This window comes from Euprymna scolopes, chromosome 32, assembly GCF_053919585.1.
Source record: "Euprymna scolopes isolate OS-2025 chromosome 32, ASM5391958v1, whole genome shotgun sequence".
Lineage (NCBI taxonomy): Eukaryota > Metazoa > Mollusca > Cephalopoda > Sepiida > Sepiolidae > Euprymna > Euprymna scolopes.
The window spans coordinates 9541285-9564232 of NC_136513.1; the positions used below are offsets into that span (position 1 = coordinate 9541285).

Here is a 22948-nt window from a genome sequence, read left to right on the forward strand (position 1 = left end):
ATTAGATATTCATCATTAGTTATTTAGACAAGATATACACATTTAAATCATGATTTTCTCTAGTTCAGATGGGTGCAGTAAATAAACTTTTAACTCGAAATGACCCCTAATGTACTAATGTATAACATAAGACACATAAAAGAAACATTTATAATGCGTACACAGCTTTATTTTCTCATATAACCACCGTACGCACTCAATGGATTTTACCAAATATTCTTTGTAAGAAAATTAAAAATTTGAAAAAAAAAAGAATATCTCTGTTTAAAAAAAAATCTCCATGTTATTAAAATTTTCTTAATTTTATTTTCCTTCAATAAATGTTTGAATCATTAATGTTTTATTTTGTGCTGTTGAGATTTGAAAAACTTTGGGGAATTCTTGAATTGTCTCCCCTTTTGATGTGCACTCTTCAAACTGAAACCAAAACTTTTCCTGGACAAGTGGTAAATAGTTTAATGCATGAGAAAAAATATATTTGAAGTATAGATGCTTTATTTTTTTCATAGTATTTGGATTCATCGATTCTTCACTCACACATATATTCGTATTATTTGGATTCTTCGAACGACTGTCCTCATTTTGACTGTTATTTTCAAAATACCTCAGGTGTATCATGTCAGACTCAAGAATCTGCATTGAATTTTGAACAGAACCCTTTTATTTAATCCATGAGGGTAGCATGCTCTCAATCCATTATTCATGACTGAGTAGAAGTCCTAAGTAACTCACAATTGTATTTTTGAGTGTCAACCACACTGAAAATTGAACCTTTAACCTCCAGAAGAGTGTAACTTATAACTGAATTTTACCAAGTATTTTACCCATTACACCACGGGCCCTGGTGACCAAAATGTTATGAAAATAACACTCAAGGTGAGAACAATATTATTGAATTAGTTTGGAATTATTTTGGAGATGAATAAATTGTATACTTTTTTATTAAATTATTTCGACTATTTTCCTCATTTTCTAGTTATTGTTTTCATGACAGAAAAACAACTAGAAGCCTAGGATAATAGTCCAGATAATTAAATGATACAATTTACTCATCTCAAAAATAATTCCAAACTAATTCAGTAATATGAACAATCGGTACGGACCCGACAATTGGAAGAACAATTGGATTTATAAGACAAAAAAATCCAACCTTGATTTCCCTTTAAGCCTGTGGTGCAGTGGATAGAGATGCGGAATATCTACGATTCCAGGTGAGCATTGTCTAGAGGTAGTGGTTTCGATCCCACCCAAAGCCGGTCAGAGGATAAGTTGACCAAACCTTGGTGAGATGACAGCAGCAATTGTTGTGGATGTAGTTGAAGGATTCGACATTCCTATCCCATCGCGGTTAACCTGATGAAGGCCAGAGGAATAATTGGCCGAAATGTTGTGAAAACAATAACTAGAAGATGAGGATGATAGTCCAAATAATAAAATAAAAAATTCAAAAACATTTTTTTCTAATTTTACGGAATATGTATTCTACTGCCAACTCTATGACCCATGTATTGTCAATGTGTTTACTATTTATTTAAACAGCAATCAATAACAAACTGAACACCATCGAAGCGTGTGGTTTGCCTGTTGACCAGCCGGCTGCCCTGTTGAGACGACTTGCTGAAATTGTGGAACAGGAAATGGGAGGATCTTCTGGGGCGGTAAGTAAGGATTTTTATTTATTTTTAATGAAAATCGCTTGAGACAAGGTGTGAAACCACCTGATGTATTTTTAAAAATGACTGAGATCAACAACATCAGATTAGATTGATTTTTAGAAAATTTCGTTCGATTTGAAATTCTTTTGTTTCATTTAACTTCAGTCGAAGTTCTCAGAAATCAAGAGGCCCCTTCCTGGTGCTAGCACTTGATATCTATGTGAGATGTATCAAGGCCTGAAGGCCACTCGAGGATAAAAATCAATGGGTGTCAGTGAGTAGTGGTGGAAATTGGGTACAATTTGATTATTTAAAAAGATAGCACAAGACCATGTTGTAATCAACTGGAAAGCAGACTCACGGTATAGAGTTTCAGAGGTGGGCAATTCTAGGAAAGAAAGTTTGTTCATGGAATGTGTATTTATATTTAAGCACAGATAGAGAGTGAGGTGAAATTGGTGACAGTGGTTATAGTTAGATGAGTTTTTGCTGTGAATGTTTTGCCGGAGGGGGACATAGATTGAAGCTTAGTTGGGCACTTGCCATGAAAATAACGATAGAACAGAGATAGGCTTGGAATATCTCTGTGAAAAAGAGGTTGCAAGGAGGAGAAAAGGACATCATCTATTAGGTTTTGAAGATATGTAGATATTCAAATATTCCATTAAAGCCCGAATGTTCAATTATTAGAGTGGTTAAGAACATATATTTTCATTTCACGATTGACCAGCAAACTCTGTTAAAGTTTATCTTTCTTGTGATCTCTTGGTCTTACTGGGTTCCAGGACAAGAATTCATCTACTCTGGTGGAGTATCCAGTTAAGTGTTGTTGCTTGAAACAACATCACTTGGAGAAAGTGAACCATTCCTTATATGAACCAGTGGATAGCAGTGTCACAGATATCTTATTTGGGCTTTGAATGCTGTGTTAGTTTGAATGTTTAGTTTACTTGAAGGATGAAATATTCTCATGCCAGGTTTTCCTGACAAAAACACAGAAATTGTAGGTATGTAAATTATTGTATCTAAAATTTATACATTTCAATTTCTATTAGGCGAACCAAGGTTTCATTGTTATGGATAGATGGCATTGTGCTTAGAATCTACCTTTTTTTTTTTTGCATTCCAAATCCTCAGAACAGAAAAATTACAAAAACAATGGATTCTAACCCAGAAACCACCTGTCCATAACAATGTAAATTAGTTAATATTAGCTCTTGCAAAACTTATGATTGAGTATTCATTGGTTTCTTTTCAACAAATTTTGATATACTATATATATTTTTCATTTTTTTATTTTATTTTTTTCTATCTCTTTATATATGACTGTCTCTAATATTTATCTACCTCTGATGACTTGTGTGATGGCAGCATTGGCTATATGCACACTGAAATACATGTAAGATGCTTATGGAAAAAAGTAAAGATAAAAATTTGGTTATATATAAAATAAATTGTAAGAATAAAAGAAAACTGATCAAAAATAAATATAATAATGTGTATGTATATATATATATATATATATATATATATATATATATATATGTGCATGTATGTATGTATGTATGTATGTGTGTATGTATATATGTATGTGCATGTATATATGTATCTATGTATGGGAAACAATGTATTGGAAGCAATGCCACTGGTATTCAACAATGTCGACTCAGGAGAGGGGTGGTTGGAGTTTGCACAACTCTTGCCACAAAAATTTCACTCATAGGCACTCTTAGAGTGGGTATCCATAGTTTGTCAAAGACTGAAGGAAGCCTTTATGTATGTATTAGTGAACTAGTAATTCAACTGTGTTTTTTCTAAAAAAAAACAAGATTTTGAAACAGCATTGAACCAACACTATGTAACATTTTGGGTCAAGACCATCATCTCAGACATTGAGTCTGCTACCTTGGACTTAGAGTTAATGACCTCTACTTCAGATATAGAGTTAGTGATCACCACCTCAAATGATTGCTGCCGTGGACTTAAGATTAATGTTGGGGATTAATGAAGGACATGATCTTTTTTACTTTATTAAATGTGTGCAGGGTGAAAGAAATTTCAGCATGCTACTAGGACAACTACACGTATATAAAGGTGCAATTTTTCAAGATCAGTGATCAGCACCTCAAATTTAGTGTCAGTGGCTGTTTTCTCTGACAGGGTCATTGACTGCCAACTTGATCCTAGGATTAGCTTTGGGGGTTAATAAGGAGTATGTTTGTTTATTTTTATCTTATAAATGTTGCCATCTTTAATTCTTACATAGTAGGTAGTGATTAACTTAGCTAGTGTGAATTTTGATAAGGGTCACATTAGTGCGTGTCAGGATAACCTAGCTGCAAACAGAATTGTACCCGGAGGCAAGTGACGCAAAGTTGAATGGCCAAGAGGCCAAACTCTGTAGACAAAACAAAAGTCGAACAATATGAGGTTATGGCATGGCATCATGTTTTCAAGGTGGAGAAACAAAGTTTGTTCTAATCAGAAGTGAGATGTGTCTAATATTGTAAAAGGAATGTAGCTGAATATTATCTTGAATCTTTGTCCGTTGCATCACACATTTCTTAAGAGATAGGAAATTAAAAAGTAAATAATTTCAGTTATGTAGACTCACACTCCTAAGTTCATTCTCTCCAATAAAACCTTGGAGAAAACTCAGCAAAAGTTTCCTTATGTCATCAATGCATGAGAAGTTTGTTCTGTCGTAATTAAACAATTGCTGACAACTACATGACAAGGCCACTCATGAAACTGCAGCAAAATAAATAAATCAGCACGTAAACACATGGATGTATGTACAAAGACTTTTATCGTGTTTCTTGATTGCTCATGAGTGAAAACATAACATAATATCTGTATTTTTTTTAAGGACTACTAGTATTAAAAACGTGTGTAGAGTGAAACAAATTATAGGATGCTGCTTAGATAACTAGACATATATAAAGGTGCAATTTCACTTTGGTACCATGAACTCCCTCTTGGATATGGTCCAAAAATGAGTCTCCAATCTAATAGGTCCTGCTCTGTCAACTAAGCTCCAGCCCCTGTCCTATCACCACAATGTTGCATTGCTGTGCCTGTTTTACAAGTATTTTAATGAAATGTGCTCTGATGAACTCATTGCACTTGTGCCCCCCTCAATGTACATATCCCCGAGAAACCTGCTTAGCAACAAAATCACACCCCTTCACTCTTGAGGTACCTTAATGCGAGAAAGCTTTCTACTCTAATAGTTTCTTCCCTCAAACAGCTAGACTTTGGAATTGCTGTCCTGCTACCTGCTTCTTTGACTGTACTGATATGCAGAAGTTTAAAAGGACCTAGGCATGGTCCCAAATAGTAGCCCCTTATGTCTAAGTGGCAATATGCCTTGTTTGGGGTGAACATTAGTAAAAACAAAAAAAAACTGAAATCTGACCAAAAAAAAAAATACCTCTATAAAGATGCATTATAAAAATGATGAACATTTGCTATATTTTCATGAACGAGAGATCACACCTTTTACATCTGCAGCAACGAAATCTCATGTGTGTTGTTTTTGCTCATGAGCGATCAAGTAACCAAATGAAATAAATTCTTTTTATACATATGTACACGGACTGTTTGTACGGGGGATCTGTTTATAGTCATCTGTTATCGTTGCTGTTTTATGAGTTACTGTGTCTTCCAGTGGCTGTCTGTTTAATTTGAGGGAAGAAAACTACTTATTCAAGAAAACACAAGCAGATTTTGCTGAGTTTTCAAGGTTTTATTAGAAAGAGAATTTACTTATGAAAGGAGAGAGACTACATAGCTAAAATTATTTACTTTGTAATTTCCTAACTTACTCTTAAGAAACAAACTTTGGAAACACTTGCCAAGATTATCTCTACATTATTGTGGTGTGTCTCATCTGCATGGTTTCCAGTATGGAACTGACTGAAAACCTTTGGTTCTCTTGCTTGAAAATGTGACATCATCTTTTATTCTCTGCCTTTCAACTATATGTTTTGTCAAGCGTGTTTGACCTTTTAGCCCTGCTTTATCACCCATCTTTTGTTCAACCCTGAGAGCAGTTCTGTTTTAGAGACTTGGGTTATCCTGATATATTTACAACATAATCATGTTGACACATTGGTTCTCATTAGTCACCGAAGTTAAGCATATCGAGCTTGGTCAGTACCCAATGGGTGACTATTTGGGAATACCAGGCGCTGTATATAGGAGGATATTGACACCTTCCTTGTAAGAACTGCAAAAATTTAACACTGTCAATTCCCTTAATTGGGATATACATGCAACTGGGGACCGCTTGTAAATTTCATATTCCCTTGAAACTTCCTCCTATGTGGGAAGTCAGTTTAACCTGCCTAGGATGAATGCTGCTGGCACTTTTATTTTTTCATCTTGACATGCACTAATGTGGCCCTTGTCAAAATTCACACTAGCTAACTTAATCGCTGCTTATTAGTGTAGGGTCCCAAATATATAACACATTCAAATTTTTCTAAATGTTTGTTATTTTCTTCCTCTGTAACAGTTATACAGTGTCTTCCTAAATAGTGCTGCCAAAGTTTTGAGTGAGCGTTCCTCTGCGATAACGTTCCAAGTCTGGTGCCAGGCATATTCTGCTGGTCTCCATGGAATAATGAAGTGAGTCTTTGAAATCTTTTTCTTTTTTTTTTTTTTCCTTTATTTTGCTTTAGAGTGGTCTGAAAGTGAATGTTGCTAGGACTAAAATGCTGGTAAATTGTTATAGACTTGGAAAGCTCCTAGGTAGAGGAAAGTAACACCCATCCCCGTTCGATTTGGAAGTCATTTCTTTACTGTACTTGTAATCATTGATTACACAATACGGATGCAGTGAAATTACAGATAGAATTGAGAGATGATAACCAGTTTGTGTGCAAGAAATGTAAGACAATGAAGATGGATGAGAATTCTAACATGAGGAGAGGTATAGCAGTCACAAATAGCAAACTATTTTCCCTTGCGAATCAATACCTTCCGCCTCGCGAGTGATCCAGTCACCATTGATCAATCAGCAGGTGGGGCGCATTAATTCTTTCTCATCCATAAGGAACTATTTTAGTCTCCCCATGATACAAGTGTCGATGGGAAACCAACCACCAGCAAAGATGGACGCACTCTCTCTTTCTTCCCTCATCTTCCGGCATCAGCGATTTCATCAGAAATAACTGCTGATTGACACCACGAGGGAACCTACAGAAGTTCATGAAGGAACTGACCAAAATCGTCAGGGAACCCCATGCTTGACTCCACAGAGCCGAACATTTTAATCCTTTCGTTATAAAAGAGGTTTTGTTTGTTGATTTAGTGCTTCATGTTTTACAATTACTTATTTAATTAGATAGTGTCTACAAGCATTTCCATAGAGAGTATAGCTGGATTGCGAAGCTATTGAAGTTGTTCAGAAGTCAATCAGAATGATGATCTAACGTTCACAGGAAACATGAGTTGGAACAATTATATTGAAAACATTGCCAGGGCCGCTGCGCTAAAGGTAGGCTCTCTCTACTGTGCTAGAAAACGACTGAGACCTGAAAGTATCCTGTACCTCTATAAGGCCACCATTCGCCCATGTATGGCGTATTGTTGTCACATTTGGGCTGGTGCATCTGCTACTAGTCTCTAGCTCCTAGACAAGGTTCAAAAGAGAGTCGCCAATCTGATAGGCCCTGAACTGGCATCTAAGCTTCAGCCTCTGTCCCATCGACGAAACGTTGCATCCCTCTGCCTGTTCTACAAGTATTTTAATGGTGAATGCTCTGACGAACAGCAGACACTTGTGCCCTCACGACGTAGACACCCTCGACAAACCCGACAAGCAGCAAAATCCCACCCCCACACAGTAGCGATCCCTAGATGTAAAAGATCTTTCTACTCCAGTAGTTTCTTCCCCAGAACCACTAGATTCTGGAATTCCATTCCAGGTTCCTGCTTCCCTAACTGTACTGACATGCAGAAGTTCAAGTGCAACATGAACCAACATCTTGCTGCCCAAATCCCTACATAGTGCCCCAGTAGTTGCTGCCCTTGATAGTAGCCCCCTACACCAAAGTGGCAATGCACCTTGTTTGCGGTGAAAATGTAGTTAAAAAAAAAAAAATTAAAAAAAATGATCTGGATGTGCTGAGCTTGAATTCAGTTGATTCCATAGCACTTTCACTTAAAGATGTTGGGCGCTCCTGCAAGACTGTCAATAACAGAATCAATTCTTGTTGTATTCGTACATATTGTATACATATTGTATACATATTGTATAGATATTGTATACATATTGACATGTAAGTTGTACGATGCTGCTTTATATTTAGTTTACGTTAACATGACGAGCACAAGGAAGCACAGATGTTAATGTGAATGTGATATTTTGTTTTGTTTTATGACATATCAACCACTTTTGGGTCATTTATTTCTGAAACATTAATTGTAATTTGTTAGATGTTGGTTAGTTGTTTTTGATTTTTCTTGTGGAATCTTTTGTTATACTTTTTAATCTCTTTCAGGAATTCAATATTTTTTTCTAAGTCGATTTCGTTAAATATCTCCCTTAGACTTTTCTCTTGGTAATGCTTTATTCAGGTCGGTTTAAAGTCCACACAGCCCATCAGTATATGATGTACCATGTAGGGCTCTTGGCACGTTATGCAAATAGGCCCCTCGTCTCCTTTTAGTAGAACGGAGTGAGTGACATGAGTGTGGCCTATTCGTAGTCTAGTCATTACTACCTCTTGTTTTCTTGACATCTTTAACGGGAAAAATCCCTTATACAAACCTAAAACCCAAAATAAATACAAATAAAAAGAAAATGACAAGAACATTGGAACTTATGCAACAGAGAATAAACTAACACCAAACATTGGAATAAGAGATACAAAAAAAAAAAGATGTGAATGTGAGAATTATGGGGGAATAGAGTGAATTCATAGAAACTTCACAATCTAGTGAGTGGGGGGGGGTTATTTCTTCTCGTTTCTACAGTATTTTTCGTACAGAAAAAATATTGCTGATCTCTTTATACATTACTGTATTATGTTCAGGGTAGGTACTTGACTAAGCTCAAATTCCTGCCCCTCCTTCCTCTGTAAAACATTCACAGCAAGAACAGGCTCCTTCAGTCTTTGACAGACTATGGATACCCATGAAGGGGTGCCTACGTGTGAAATTTTTGTGGCAGGAGATGCGCAATCTCCAACCACACCTCTCCGGAGTCAACATTGTTAAATACCAGTGGCAAGTGAAGTGCATGTACAAGGAGGACTGGAAACAAATGCCGAGATAAGCGGAGAGCATATACAGCGCCTAGAATTCCCAAATGGTCATCCAGGTTTAACTTCGGTGATCTGATGAAAACCGGTGTGTCAATGTGATTATGCCGTATACATCTAGCTACAACCACAGCAAAGAAATTTTCTCTTTCTTTTCCAAAAATCAAACAAAATTTCCATGATCATAATTTTTTTTCCAAGAACATCTTATCGATGAGTCTGCATCCCAACGAACCAACTACAGAATGGTTGTCTTCAAGTCTAATGTAAACAAATAATTGATGAGCTGCTCATCTCACCCTTTGTTCTTGGTCCTCTTATGGTGGTGATCATCGTCTGGAATAAAAATCTCTTTAACCTTTATTCTCGCATGTCCTGAGGGCCTTGATATTAAATGATCCATTAGTATATTAAAAAAAAAATGACTCTTATACTGTTCATTTCTCTTACAATTGTACTTTATGTACTATACATGCACTTTTGATGCTCTGTAGTGCAACTGAGCACTCTACATAATGACTTACATATCATCATTATAGTTTTAACTTCTATTCTTGATTACTGCACCATCAGTACTTGTGTATATCTCATTTGTATAAAATTTTTAAGTGTTTTTTTTGTTTTTTTTTTACATAGGCATCACCACTTATCAAGGCTTTTTAAGTCTATTCTGATAAATAACTGTCCTTTCTTGTTCATTTGATTTAATTGTTGCATTTTGCTCCGTATGATAATTAATATTGAATATTCGTCCGTTGGAATGACGATAACCATCTGATCATCTTGGAAGGATGATTAATGACTTACATTGAAGCTAGGATTACGCAATCCTTAACTACTTCTCTCCTGGGTCGGCACTGTTTGATTCCAATAGCAAGGAAAAGTCTGGAAACAATGTCAAGATAAGTGAAGAACACATACAGCACCTGGTATTCCCAAATGGTCACCCATTTTAGTACTAACCAGACTGAACGATGCTTAACTTCAATGATCTAATGAGAACGAGCATGTTAATGTGATTATGCTGTATAATAATTAGTCCATAATTAGTATTACAAAAGTTTGTTGTTGCTGTTGTTGTCGTCATCATCATCATCATCATCATCATCATCATCATCATCATCATCATGGTGATAATAATAATAATGATAATAATAATAATAATAATAATCATAATAATATCATCCGGTTTACATGCTGAAGTGCATTAGATGACTTTAATGACTTCCAAACTAAACTATTTTTGATCAGTTCCCTTGGGTCAATTTTTATCACTTCCTCCCATGTTTTCTCTGGCTTTCCTCTGTGAACTGAATTGTTACCTCAAAGTCTCTCGTTCTACACACATCTCCCTATACTGTGCGGATATAAAAGTAAAATAAAACAAAAATGCGGATATAATCTTCCTCTGAGGTCATCAGAACTGATCTTGTCTTTAAGAGTCACATTACATATCCATCGTATCATTCTCATATCATTTTTGACCATGCAATGCATATCCTCAACCCCTCACTAGCCAACTTTATTTCCATACATCATCAAACTGTGTACACGTCTTTTAGATTTTTCTCTTGGTGGACAATAGAATTTCTTTGCTACTTAATGTAGTATTTTTTCTCTTAGTTCTTTACATCAAATGGCTTTATGTCTTCTCTGGAGTGATTGCTATTATATATATATATATATATATATATATATATATATATATATATATATATATATATATGAGAGGAGAAAAAAGTAATGAGTCACCACTCATCAAGGCCAAAAATGGATGCTGAATAATACTATAAGAGGCTTGAAAATAGTTAATTAAATGTATATAATGTGTTTACTTTCTGGCTTAACAACTACTTGTTGACATCATGTGACAATGTTGTAGTTTGCAGAGAGTAGTCCCATGGCAATGTGTTTTAAACATTGGAAAGTTCTTGGAAAGAAACTCTATTCATGGGAATTCCATTTGGATGAAAGTTTTCTATTTCAGGTTTGTAATTTGATTTGCCATCTTTTCTTCTCCTCTACACCCTCTCTTTCACAGATGTGATGTTGCTAGTCTCAGTCTCTTCTACAAATACTATTACGGCGTGTGTTTTTCAGAATTGTCTGATCTATTCCCTGCTTCCTATGTTCTAGCTCGTTTGATTCATTGGTCTAGTGGTCTTCACTGTTTTGATACCTCATCATAACAAAGCTTCTGATTCCAATAACTTGTTTTCAAGAACTACAAACTTTGTGGATCTTTTTTTTTCTGCTGATTGTATTCCTCCTACCTACATCCTTGGCCTTTTCAAGATAAAGGCCAATAGACATTTCCTCTCTTTGAAATGATCATCTATCTTTCTTGTTAGTTCTTCTTACATCAAATGGGTTCATACCTTGTCTTGAGCGATTTCCATAAAAAAGGAGCTTAATAGAACAGGCCAGAGACATTTATTTCAACTCAATAAAACAAGAGTCTGAGTGAACTTTGCATATTGCCACCTAGGACGTAAGGAGCTTATGTTTAGGATCATATTTAAGAGGGAACTGTCAGGAATTGAGCAGCAAGATTTCTGTTCACATTACATTTAAACTTGGTACTGTCAGGAAAACAGTAAATAGGGAGGGATTTCCAAAGTTTATCAGTCTGAAGGAAGAAACTATTAGAGCAGAAAGCTTTCTGGCATTTAGGGATCTCCACAGTGAAAAGGTGGGATTTTTCTACTTGTTGAGAGTATGTATGTCAAGGAGGCACAAATACTATGAATTCATCCGAGCATATTCCATTAAATTATTTGTAAAACAAGCAGAGAGATGCAACATTGCGGTGATAGGTCAGAGGTTGTAGCTTGATCAATGGTGTGAGGTCTATTAGATTTGAGACTCTTTTTGGATTCTGTTTAAAAACGAGAAACAAGTGATAGATGCACCAGCAGTAATACTCCATGCATGGGCATATAATGGCTTTGTAAAAATATAGGATACTCTCTGATGTGAATAATTTTGTAGCACAGTAGACGGAGCCTACCTTCTTTGCTGCAGCCTTGGAAATTAATTTATTTTTAATGCGGACTATTATTCTCATCTTTCTTAGTTGCTGTTTCATGTTTCGGCCAACTATTCTTCTGGCCTTTGTCAGGTGGTAACCACGGCAAGATAGGAACTCCGAATCTCCCAACTGCATTCTTAGCAATTACTGCCATCCATAGTTGTAACTAAGAAAGATAAGAATAATAGTCCGCATTAAAAATAAATTAATAAATAATACTCATCTCAATAATAAATTCCAATTAAATAATATATATATATATATATATATATATATATATATATATATATATATATATACCATTCGGTACGGACCAGACCATAAATAAACGGACCAGATAATAAATAAACGTGGATTTATAAGACCAAAAAATCCAACCTTGATCGTCCTTTGGGGCCTGTGGTGCAGTGGAGAGAGACATTGAATCTCTACAGTTCCAGGTGAGAATTGTCTGAAGATAACGGTTTCAATCCTACCCAAAGCCAGCTAGAAGCTTACTTGGCCAAAAACGTGGTGAGACGACAACAACTATGAATGGCAGTAATTGCTGAGAAAGCAGTTAGGAGATTCAGAGATCCTATCCCGTTGTGGTTACCACCTGATAAAGGGCAGAGGAATAGTTGGTCTAAACTTTGTGAAACAACAACTAAGAAAGGTGAGGATAATATTCCGCAATAAATAAATTAATATAAATAATACTCATCTCAATAATGAATTCCAATCAAATAATATATAGCCTTGGAAATGTCTTCAACTGTGGCGGGACTCCCGTGCTCAGGTCAAGCAACTGATCTCTAACTTTTTCGGAAACTGTGGCTCGTGATGTCAAGTCTACCAGGAGATCTCCACATGAATTCTTAATGTCTCTCTGTTGAATTCTGCTGAAAAGCAAAAGCAAAGCTTGCATGCATGTTGGAAAGACAAGACAGACAAAATCAGGGTTTTCTAACTACTAAAAATTAATTTCACAAAAGTTACAGATCCTTTTTACATATGTAGATCGTTTTACCAAAACATTTGCTCACTAGAATGCTGGTTAGGATGGCAGATAGGGGATCGTTAGGCGTTTTTATTCAGCACAAATCTGTCAATTTCGAGTGGGTATTGGCTTTTTATAGAAGGGTCACAGGGTGGGTTGGACGATCCACCCAATTAATCAGCGTTTTCCGAAGGAATCCCCAGACCCAAATTGCATGTGTGTACTTCAACAATATTACCAGAGTTTTGCAATCTTAGACCAAAATGAAATCCCTTTTCGCATGAACCCAAGGGTCAAAACCCCGTCATTCAGAAAGCCCTCGTCTGAAACAGGTGTCCTCGAGGCCAAGATAGGTCTGGTTTCATCTCCACATTGTTCTGACATTTCCGGTCTTCTCATTCTCAAACAACAAAACACATGTCTGGTTTTAACAATAAAAAAAATATATATCTGTTTTATTTCAAGTATTTTTGCTACCTGCCATTGTCCGGGATTCAATTAGACAATCTTAGCATATTTATCCGGTTTTCCTCAGGTCCCTGGGGGGGGGGGGGTCTCAACCTCCCCTATGGGGAGAAAATCGCTCCTTCAAGACGATCATGTTACACAACGTATTTGTTCCAACTAATGTTGCCTATGAATGTTAAGCCAAGAAGGGTGTTATCTGTCATGGCAATCGTTGGTTGAGAAGGATTTTTTTAATTGTTAAAGGGAAGAAGCTTAGTCTTAGTATGTATTCGTATCAATAGTTTATGATGGCTTAAACATTTGAATCTACACGACCTTTGTCTGTCTGTTGGCCATTCACCTGTTGTAAACTTGTTTAACATTGTCTGCAGTGTTATAATTTTGATATGAATTTTTCTTTGCTTTTTTTTTTAGGTATGGCGGAGCAAAGCCAGGCGACCGGACAATGGTGAGTATTAATCCGACGAGTAATCCACCATTTAAGATCCTTTCATTGAAAATATTGCTACCAATTTATAAACACTCGGTAAATCAGAAAAGAAAGTAAAGTTCAATTTTTTTCATTTTGAATCACTTCTTTTCATTTTAAATCAATTTTTTTGTTTTGAATCAATATTTTATTTGGAATCAATTTTTTTTATTTTGAATCAATTTTTTGTTTTTAATCAATATTTTTATTTTGAATCTATTTTTATTTTGAATCAATTTTTTTATTTTTAATCAATTTTTTTCATTTTAAATCAATTTTTTTATTTTTTTATTTTTAATCAATATTTTATTTTGAATCAATTTTTTTATTTTTAATCAATATTTTCATTTTAAATCAATTTTTTTATTTTTAATCAATATTTTATTTTGAATCAATTTTTTGTTTTTAATCAATATTTTTGTCTTGAATCTATTTTTATTTTGAATCAATTGTTTATTTTGAATCAATTTTTTTATTTTTAATCAATATTTTCATTTTGAATCATTTTTTTATTTTTAATCAATATTTTTATTTTGAATCAATTTTTTGTTTTTAATCAATATTTTTGTTTTGAATCTATTTTTATTTTGAATCAGTTTTTTATTTTTAATCAATATTTTCATTTTAAATCAATTTTTTTTATTTTTAATCGTTGTTTTTATTTTTAATCAATATTTTTATTTTGAATCTATTTTTATTTTTAATGAATTTTTTTATTTTAAATCAAATTTTTTTCATTTTGCCTTGGGTGTGGATGTGTATGAAAGGCTGCAAGATATGGACCCTTGCAGCCCGTAGATGTGGAGTTGACCTAGACAGATCGTACTGACCTCCAACTCGAGGGAGTGAACTTTATAAAATTTTGAATGAAATATTTTCATTTTGAATACATTTTTTCTTTGGAATCAATTGCTGTGTTTTGTTAAAATGAAAGTTGTAAATGAAAACCAACAAAAGAATAAAAAAAAAGCACCTGTACCTTTGAAATTCTTAAGAAAGCTTGTGCGTTTGTGTTGAAATGGTTCATCATGTTCGGAAAACCATGATATTACATGGCCAGTCCATTTTGTAACAAATATTTTTCCAAAATATCTTGTGTATGTTCATCCACTTTACTAAAACAAAGAATAAATGTGCGAAATATTTCAAATGAACTCCATGAAAAGTTAAAACAAATGTTTTTACTTCAAACTTATGCACATATAGCAATGACTATTTAAAAAGTATATATTAGCCATTTTTTCAAATATTTTAACCAATAATTTATGTATTTCATAAACTTCAAGGCAACTCCTGAGCCAAATTTATTTTTGATGAAAAAAAAATGGCTCAAATTCCCATCATGTTTCAATGAACGTTTGGCTACACAGTATATTTTAATGAGGAAATTCTTTTAGTGAAAATGTCCTTTTAAAGGGATAATGAACTTATAAAGCTATGAATTCCTTTAACCATAATCATATTCAGTTCAATGTCTGTTTTACATGCTGAAATGTGTTGGATAACTTCTGTAACAGTTAACAAACTATTTACTATAAGCGGATCAATGCCCGGTGCCAAAGTGATTTGGCCACACTGACCAATCGGTTGGCAGGGTGCATTGATTTGAGCTGTCCCCTTAAGCTGAGATTCCAAAGGGCTAAAAATAGTCCTTAAGGGGACAGCTCAAATCACTGCGCCCTGCCAACCGATTGGTCAGTGTGGCCAAATCACTCGTCTATTCCCATGTATGGTCAAATTTCTCGTTCCCTTGACTTGGAATTACGTAGAGACTTTACGTGGGTTTTTACGATAGCTGATTTACCTTATCTCATCACTTCAACCTATTAGTTGACATACGCAGAAAACAGCTGATAGATGCTAATACGGAACTTTCTGTCACGGGTTCTACACATCTATCGGCCCTGTATTTTTCATCGCTTCTGCCGATGATCCATATCATACATTATTAAACTCCTACCCGGAGTTAACTAACTTGAATTTTGTTGTGAGTGAACCACCTCACTCAACAGCTCACCATATTGAGACCACAGGTGCTCCTGTATTCTCACAACCTCAACGCCTCCCTGTTGACAAGCTTAAAGCAGCGAAGGCAGAGTTCAACCATATGCTGCAACTAGGAATCATACGCCCCTCGTTCAGTCCATGGGCTTCCCCTTTGCATATGGTCCCGAAATGTTCTGGAGATTGGCGTCCGACTGGGGACTACCGACGATATTGAATGCTACTACAGTACCCGATCGTTACCCAATCCTACACATACAGGACTTCGCTTCTTCACTGCACGGTTGTAAGATCTTCTCCAAACGAGATTTGGTTAAGGCATACCATCAGATTCCAGTGAATCCAGCCGACATCCCGAAAACTGCTGTAACAACTCCGTTTGGAGCATTTGAATTTTTAACTATGCCTTTTGGTTTGCGAAACGCGACTAGTACCTTCATCTATAACTACATAGACGACATTCTAGTGGCAAGTGTCTCACCTGAGGAACATGTCACTCACCTCCGCCTACTGTTCGAACGGTTTCAACAGTACCAGGTTAAAATTAACCCTGGTAAATGTGTTTTTAGTGCTTCAGAGTTAGTTTTCCTGGGCCACATCATCAGCCCAGAGGGTATATCTCCCTTACCTGAAAAGGTTAAGGTTCTACAAGACCTTAAACCACCCACTTCACTTCGCCAACTAAGGCACTTCCTCGGCCTGCTAAATTACTACAGGCGCTTCATCCCACACTGTGCGGATTTCTTGTCTCCTCTTTCTGACTTGTTACGTAACAGGAAGAAGAAAAATGAGCAGATTTCACTGAATGATATTCAGCTGAAAGCCTTTAAAGTGAAGGAGAAATTAGCAACACACACATTACTTGTACATTCTGTGCCTGATGCTCAGTTGTGGATGCAGCAGGCACAGCTGTAGGTGCAGTGTTGACCTGCATAGACCGTTTCACACGGTGGCCTGAAGTTATTCCCCTAAAGGACATTTCGGCTGAATCTGTAGCGCGAGCCCTTATATTGGGCTGGATATCACACTATGGAGTCCCCACAACAATTACCACAGACCGTGGAGCACAGTTTTAATCCCACCAATTCCAGGAACTTTCCAGTATTTTAGGGATCAAACGTATTCAAACAATAAGCTATTACCCAGCTTTGAACGGAATAATAGAATGCTTCCATCGACAATTGAAAGCTGCCTTACGCGCTTACCTTGACCAACAGTGATGGAGCGAATACATACCTGTTGTCCTTCTTGGCTGTCATGCAGCTATCAAAGAGGACCTGGGATACTCTTCAGCCAAACTTGTCTATGGAGTTCCTCTATCGCTGCCAGGTCAGATGCTGATCCCGATAGAACTAGGATTGTCAGATCCAGCTCTGTTTATAAACAGACTGCAAGCTTACTTATTATTACCCATGAAACCTAGGGAACAGACCATAAAATCTTCGGTCCCCAAAGACATTTCTTCATGGACACACATGTATCTTAGAAAAAACTGTGTGAAAGCCCCTCTAACACTGCCTTATACTAGTCCTTATCGCGTGTTATCATGCACTTCTAAACTTTTCACCCTGGATATTAGAGGCAAAAAAGAAACATTATCTGTTGACAGAGTGAAAAGAACTTTTCTTGACTCAGAAACACAAGACACACATATCTCAACTACATTCACACAGCAAACACCTGAAGTGAATACTGAAAATGACAATTGTCACTTTTAACTCTTTGGGATCTCAGCTGCGATCGCCAGAGAGACGCCACCAAGCGACCTATACAGACCTCTCACTCACCCCTCCCACTGCTGCTTGTTGACGACTGTAGTCTGATGGCATACGACACCTTCAAACAGACATTTACACTTTCTTTCTTTCTCTCCAGTCTGAGATACAATCTCGCCTTTTCTAAATAAACCCTTTATTATTGTTTTGTTAAAAGCAATGTCGTTTGGCCTTGTGTTTATTTAAGTAATTATTAGGAGAGAAATGCACATTTCCCTCCTATACTTCCAGAGACTGACTATAAAACTAACCTATATCTGTCCAGGTCTTTATTTATCCCTCTTCCTCTCAAATTAATCCTTATTACTTCCTTCCATGTTTTCTTTGGCTTTCCCTGCCAACCGACTCTGGTACTTTGACTATTCTATATCAACTAACTCAATTTCATCCATTTTTTTTCTCAATATGACCAAACCAACAATGTCTGCTTGCATGAATCTCTCTATAGTGTCCAGAGTTTTTTTTCCTTTGATGTCATCAGATTATATCCTAGATTTAACGCTCACATTGCACATTCATCATATCATTCTTGTATCATTTCTTTCCATGCAACGCATGTCCTCAACACTTAGTGCTCAGGTTTCACTTTTATACATCATCACATTGTGCACACGTGCCTGATAGACACTTACTTCCCTTTGTTGAACAGGAGCAATGCTGTGCTGGTTAGCAAAAATTTCTGGAAGTTACTTCATCCACGCCTAACTCCTGCAATCACACTAGCACCTGCTCCACCCTATGCTCCAATGGAGCAAGGTAACAAAATTTCTCAACAATCTCCATTTTATATTTTCTCCACACTTCAGTTCTCATCCATCTCCATTATCTTACACTTCTTGCACATAAACTGATTATCCTCTCTCAGCCTCCCAGCAATTCTATTGCACTACTTGTGTACCGAATGCTTCAAGTACCATAAACGATTGACTTGCACCTGACTCCTTTTCTACAAAGTGAGCAGAGGAACTCTCCCCTTTCTGGACATTAACTGATCATCACTTTCGTCTCAGTAACATTTACGCTACAACTTTTACTTTCTATAGCATTCCTACAAGTCTAAGTTTGAACGTTTCTATGCATTACTTTACCAACAACTCACTTGCCCTTAATTTACACAAAGCCCTCCAAACAACATCTCTTGGAACTCTATCAAAAGCTTTCTTCAGATCTACAAAAACAAAATACGGGTTTTTCTTCTAACCAAGGTACTTTTCTTGTATTTGTCTCATGATAAATATAGCACTGGTAGTTCTTTGCCCAGGCATAAAACCAAATCAAACTGCATTTTAACTATCAATAGCAAAACTGCACTGCAGCATTAAAAGCTAATGACGTTATCACTTTGATATGAAATCATCAAAAATAAAGTAATATAAATGTGCAAAATGTATAACAATTTGCTCATGCATATAAGATTAGTTTTAGTTGATTCACGCTTGGCAAGTTATGATTTCTTTCAATTTTTACCCCTTTTTTTGGACCCCTTAAAAAGTATTTTAATCGACTAAAGACTCATAAAAAAACTGTCAACAAAAAATGCCATCATTCTGCGACCTACCATTTCAGATAGAGATACAATTTGAAAAAAATGGAGACAAACAGACAAACATGGTGAGTTTTATAAATAAGATTACTGGATTCAGCAGGGTGTATATACCATAAAACAAAACAACCAAACCATTTATTGAGCTAAAAATGACAGTGGTACATCTTTTGCAGGCGACTGCAGAGAGATAATGACTTGGCATTAAAGTGAAAAAGTCTCCTCACATCCTTCACTGAAATGAGAATGGAGTTAATTTTTATAGCCGCTCTTTCTGGATATAAAGAACTACACATTAACTGTGAAAAAATTTAAAATTAAAAAAAATTGATTAAAGATGAAATATTACCAGAATTACTGTTTTAAATTTTTTTTTAAATCTATTTTAAATTTTGCTTTTTTTCTCTTTTTACAGGTTGACCCCCTTTCCAGAATCGAAGAAATCTTCAAAGAGAAAAATGTCTTTCAAAGAAATTTGAACCTCAAAGAGAAAATTGATATTTTTACTTTGGCTGTTGAGGTTTGCATTGAACATCTGTTTTGATCTTTACGAGTTGAATCTTCACAGTTTTATTAGAGAAGATAGGTTTTGATCTTATTCTTTTGATCTACTTACACATACGTTAAGGACCTGGATATGACTATATCCGATTGTAAGGCCCAGCTTGCAGGCTTTGGGGAGTGTGGAGCCACCCTTTAATTGCCATTGCTACTGAGTCCACTCTGACCCACAGAATGGATCTGAGGGGATTGCAAATTGCATTGTTATGTTAACTTAGCTCATGAATTCATGACCTCTCTCTCTCTCTCTCTCTCTCTCTCTCTCTCTCTCTCTCTCTCTCTCTCTCTGGTGCAGATATTGACGGTGTGAGAATCTAAGAAAGCAACCCTTGTCATGGGGTCCTGAATATGACCTTAAACTATATCCAGTGGTGAGTCCCAGCCTATGGGTTTTGGGGAGTGTGGAGCCACCCTTTAATTGTCATTGCTCCCAAGTTCACTCTGACCCACAGTGGTAGTACCTGTTAGGGTCCCAACTATGGGTTAAATAAAAACCGACTTGAACAAAACAAATATATTCTATTAAAAAATTTTTCTTCAAAATCACTGGATTCGGCATTAAATAACCTGAAAAGGGTTGGTATGCTGTAAAACAAAAACAACCACATACATTAAAGTACCTACGAGACACTATCTTCCAATGTCTTCGGTATCTCTGTAAAAAGGTTTGTTGGCACAACCCAACATGACGATACTTTACCTTACAAGTAAACGCTGGTGAAATATTCAAAATAATATGGCATTCGGATCCCAAATAAACTCCCCTTTATACTGGCTCATACGAAGAATGATGCACTTTCTCTTAGTGATGTTATCTCAAGTAACAACATTTGGTTGCACACTCCACTAGACCAGATGAATTCTGTCTTGGAATCAAGCAAAATATAGAAAGAAAAAGACACACACACACAATAAAGATAGTATAATAATAATTAAGTGGTGAATTATGAAGAGAAAAATAAGTGTTCTTTACTGCTTTGCTAACTCAAGGTTTGAGAAGTATAGGATAACCCCAAAAGGGGCTCCTTGACTTCTGAGAATTTACTGAAGTAAAATGAGAACACACTTTTTGTAATTATGCCCATATTCCTTTATTTTCTGTTAAAGTTGATAAATTCCTTTTCCTTTTAAAGATAATAAGTTTCTTTTCCTTTTCTTCTGATGAGTTAAGGGCAGAATAAATTAACAAATTGACATAATAATTACATGAATGATTCTGCGCTACAAAACAGGTGTCAAGAATTGTGCATTTCAACATACTTTAAGAAATAAAAGATAAGATGGTCAACATCTGGAAATGTGGAATATAGACTTTTGTCATATATATATATATATATATATATATGATTAGTTTTTTTGGAAAAAGAATTCCAGCAGAGTGCTCAATTAAAAGGAAAATCCAAATTTTAAGAGCGTACTTATATTTTGAATATTGACGAATATTGGCTGAAGAGAGCTCGATAAGGATACCTTAAACGGGCCTTATTATCGGGCTTGAAACCGACGGTACCAATGACCTGTCTCAACTAACAACTTTCTGTACACAAAATATATATATATATATATATATATATATACATATTCTGGTTTACAAAATTCTTGAGCAACCTTGTCAGTATTTCCTGGTAGAACTACCTCAGGCAATTAGCAATAATGTAACCCTTTCTCAACAGCGACTCCACGATCTGTCAACATTTTAAAACAATTAAATTTAACATTCAATAGTTGAAAAAGAAATTGCATAAAATAAAAAAAATACTTATCCAGTTTATAACTCAATCTCTGATAACTTCATGTCAGCATCTTAAAGCAGGTTAAGTAAGTGACTGAAATATGCCAAAGCGATTATCCAATCTGATGCCAGAAGATGACAAGTTTAAACAAAAGCATAAAATACATTAAATCAAGAAAAAAATTGTTAAACCGAAAATGACTTTCATCATGCTATGTCAACATGAACCCCCTCTTTTTCCATGTTAAGAATGGCTTTCTATTTTAGAAAGCCATTCTTAACATGGGACAGGGAAAGAATATTTTGCATTTTGAATTAATCATCTGGCAGTTTCCACTTCAGTATCTTCTTTAAATAAAATTTGATGTCATTGTTTAATCATTTACAAAGATCTATGCTGCGGCATTAAAAGATTGTTGATATAGTGAAAATAAAATATAACTTTTATTCATTTTTAGGCTGCAGAAGAAACGACCGAATCCACAAAAGACATGAAAGCCAAGGCTGGACGTGCCAGTTATGTGAGCAGTGATCTTTTAACAAAACCTGACCCAGGAGCTGTGGGTACTACGTTGTGGCTGAGAGCTATTTTGGAAGCAATTCATGAAGAACAGTGATTCACTATATCGGACTGACACGTATATATTCACACATCGATAAAATGGCAGAAAAGACGTGCATACACAAGTGGAAATAAAACACAGAAAAAAGAGACATTTATATACTAACACACACACACACACACACACACACACACACACACACACACACACACACACACACACACACACACACACACACACACAGGTAGGAAAGGAGACGATTGTTTTCATGCCAAAGAAAAAAAAACAACCTCTCATACATCCTACATACACATAGAGAGTAAAAATGCAACATTTATATAATAAAACAAGCTCATATGCATACACATAGTGGAAGAGAAGGAAACATTTTTTACACACACACGCACAGACAAACAACATGGTCTCTTAAAGAAATCAACATTATACCAGTTATGATAGGAGCAACTGGCTTAACGAAAAAAAATTTCAAGAAATATTTGGAAACAATCCCTGGAAGACAAAGCTGGCATGAAATACAAATATCAGCCATAAAGGGAACAACGTCTGTTCTTAAAAGAGCACTTGCATATAAATTCAAATCATAATGAAATCAAGTGTTAGCTCCAGGAATTAGCTCCCTTGATCTCTTCAAACTAACTGCTAAAGTAAAATGATTATAATAAAAAAAAAACAGAGCAAAAAAATAGGACAAACGTATACTAACAAGTTTATGTACACATACACACAGTAGCAAAAACGCTCTTTTACACACACACACACACACACACACACACACACACATACACACACACACACACACACACACACATACACACACACAGAGGCAGGAAAGAAGACCACATTTGTTTGTGTGTCAAAGAAAAAAAACTGGCCACT

The 22948-nt window shown here is 35.7% G+C and overlaps 1 protein-coding gene across 3 annotated transcripts in view; it reads left to right on the top strand.

Moving 5' to 3' along the window:
- LOC145256218 (triokinase/FMN cyclase-like) overlaps nucleotides 1-22266 on the top strand; it is an 84854-nt gene extending 62588 nt beyond the window's left edge. For 2 of the 3 annotated variants that reach the window (XM_080114836.1, XM_080114835.1), the window contains exons 12-16: nucleotides 1540-1658; nucleotides 6175-6287; nucleotides 13819-13852; nucleotides 19611-19715; nucleotides 21947-22266. In XM_080114836.1, coding sequence (XP_079970962.1) covers nucleotides 1540-1658; nucleotides 6175-6287; nucleotides 13819-13852; nucleotides 19611-19715; nucleotides 21947-22105 — 530 coding nt within the window. In that variant the 3' untranslated portion in view covers nucleotides 22106-22266. The remainder of the gene's footprint in view (nucleotides 1-1539; nucleotides 1659-6174; nucleotides 6288-13818; nucleotides 13853-19610; nucleotides 19716-21946) is intronic. The other variant, XR_013863943.1, reaches the window with a different exon arrangement.
- The last annotated feature ends 682 nt before the right edge of the window (nucleotides 22267-22948 follow it).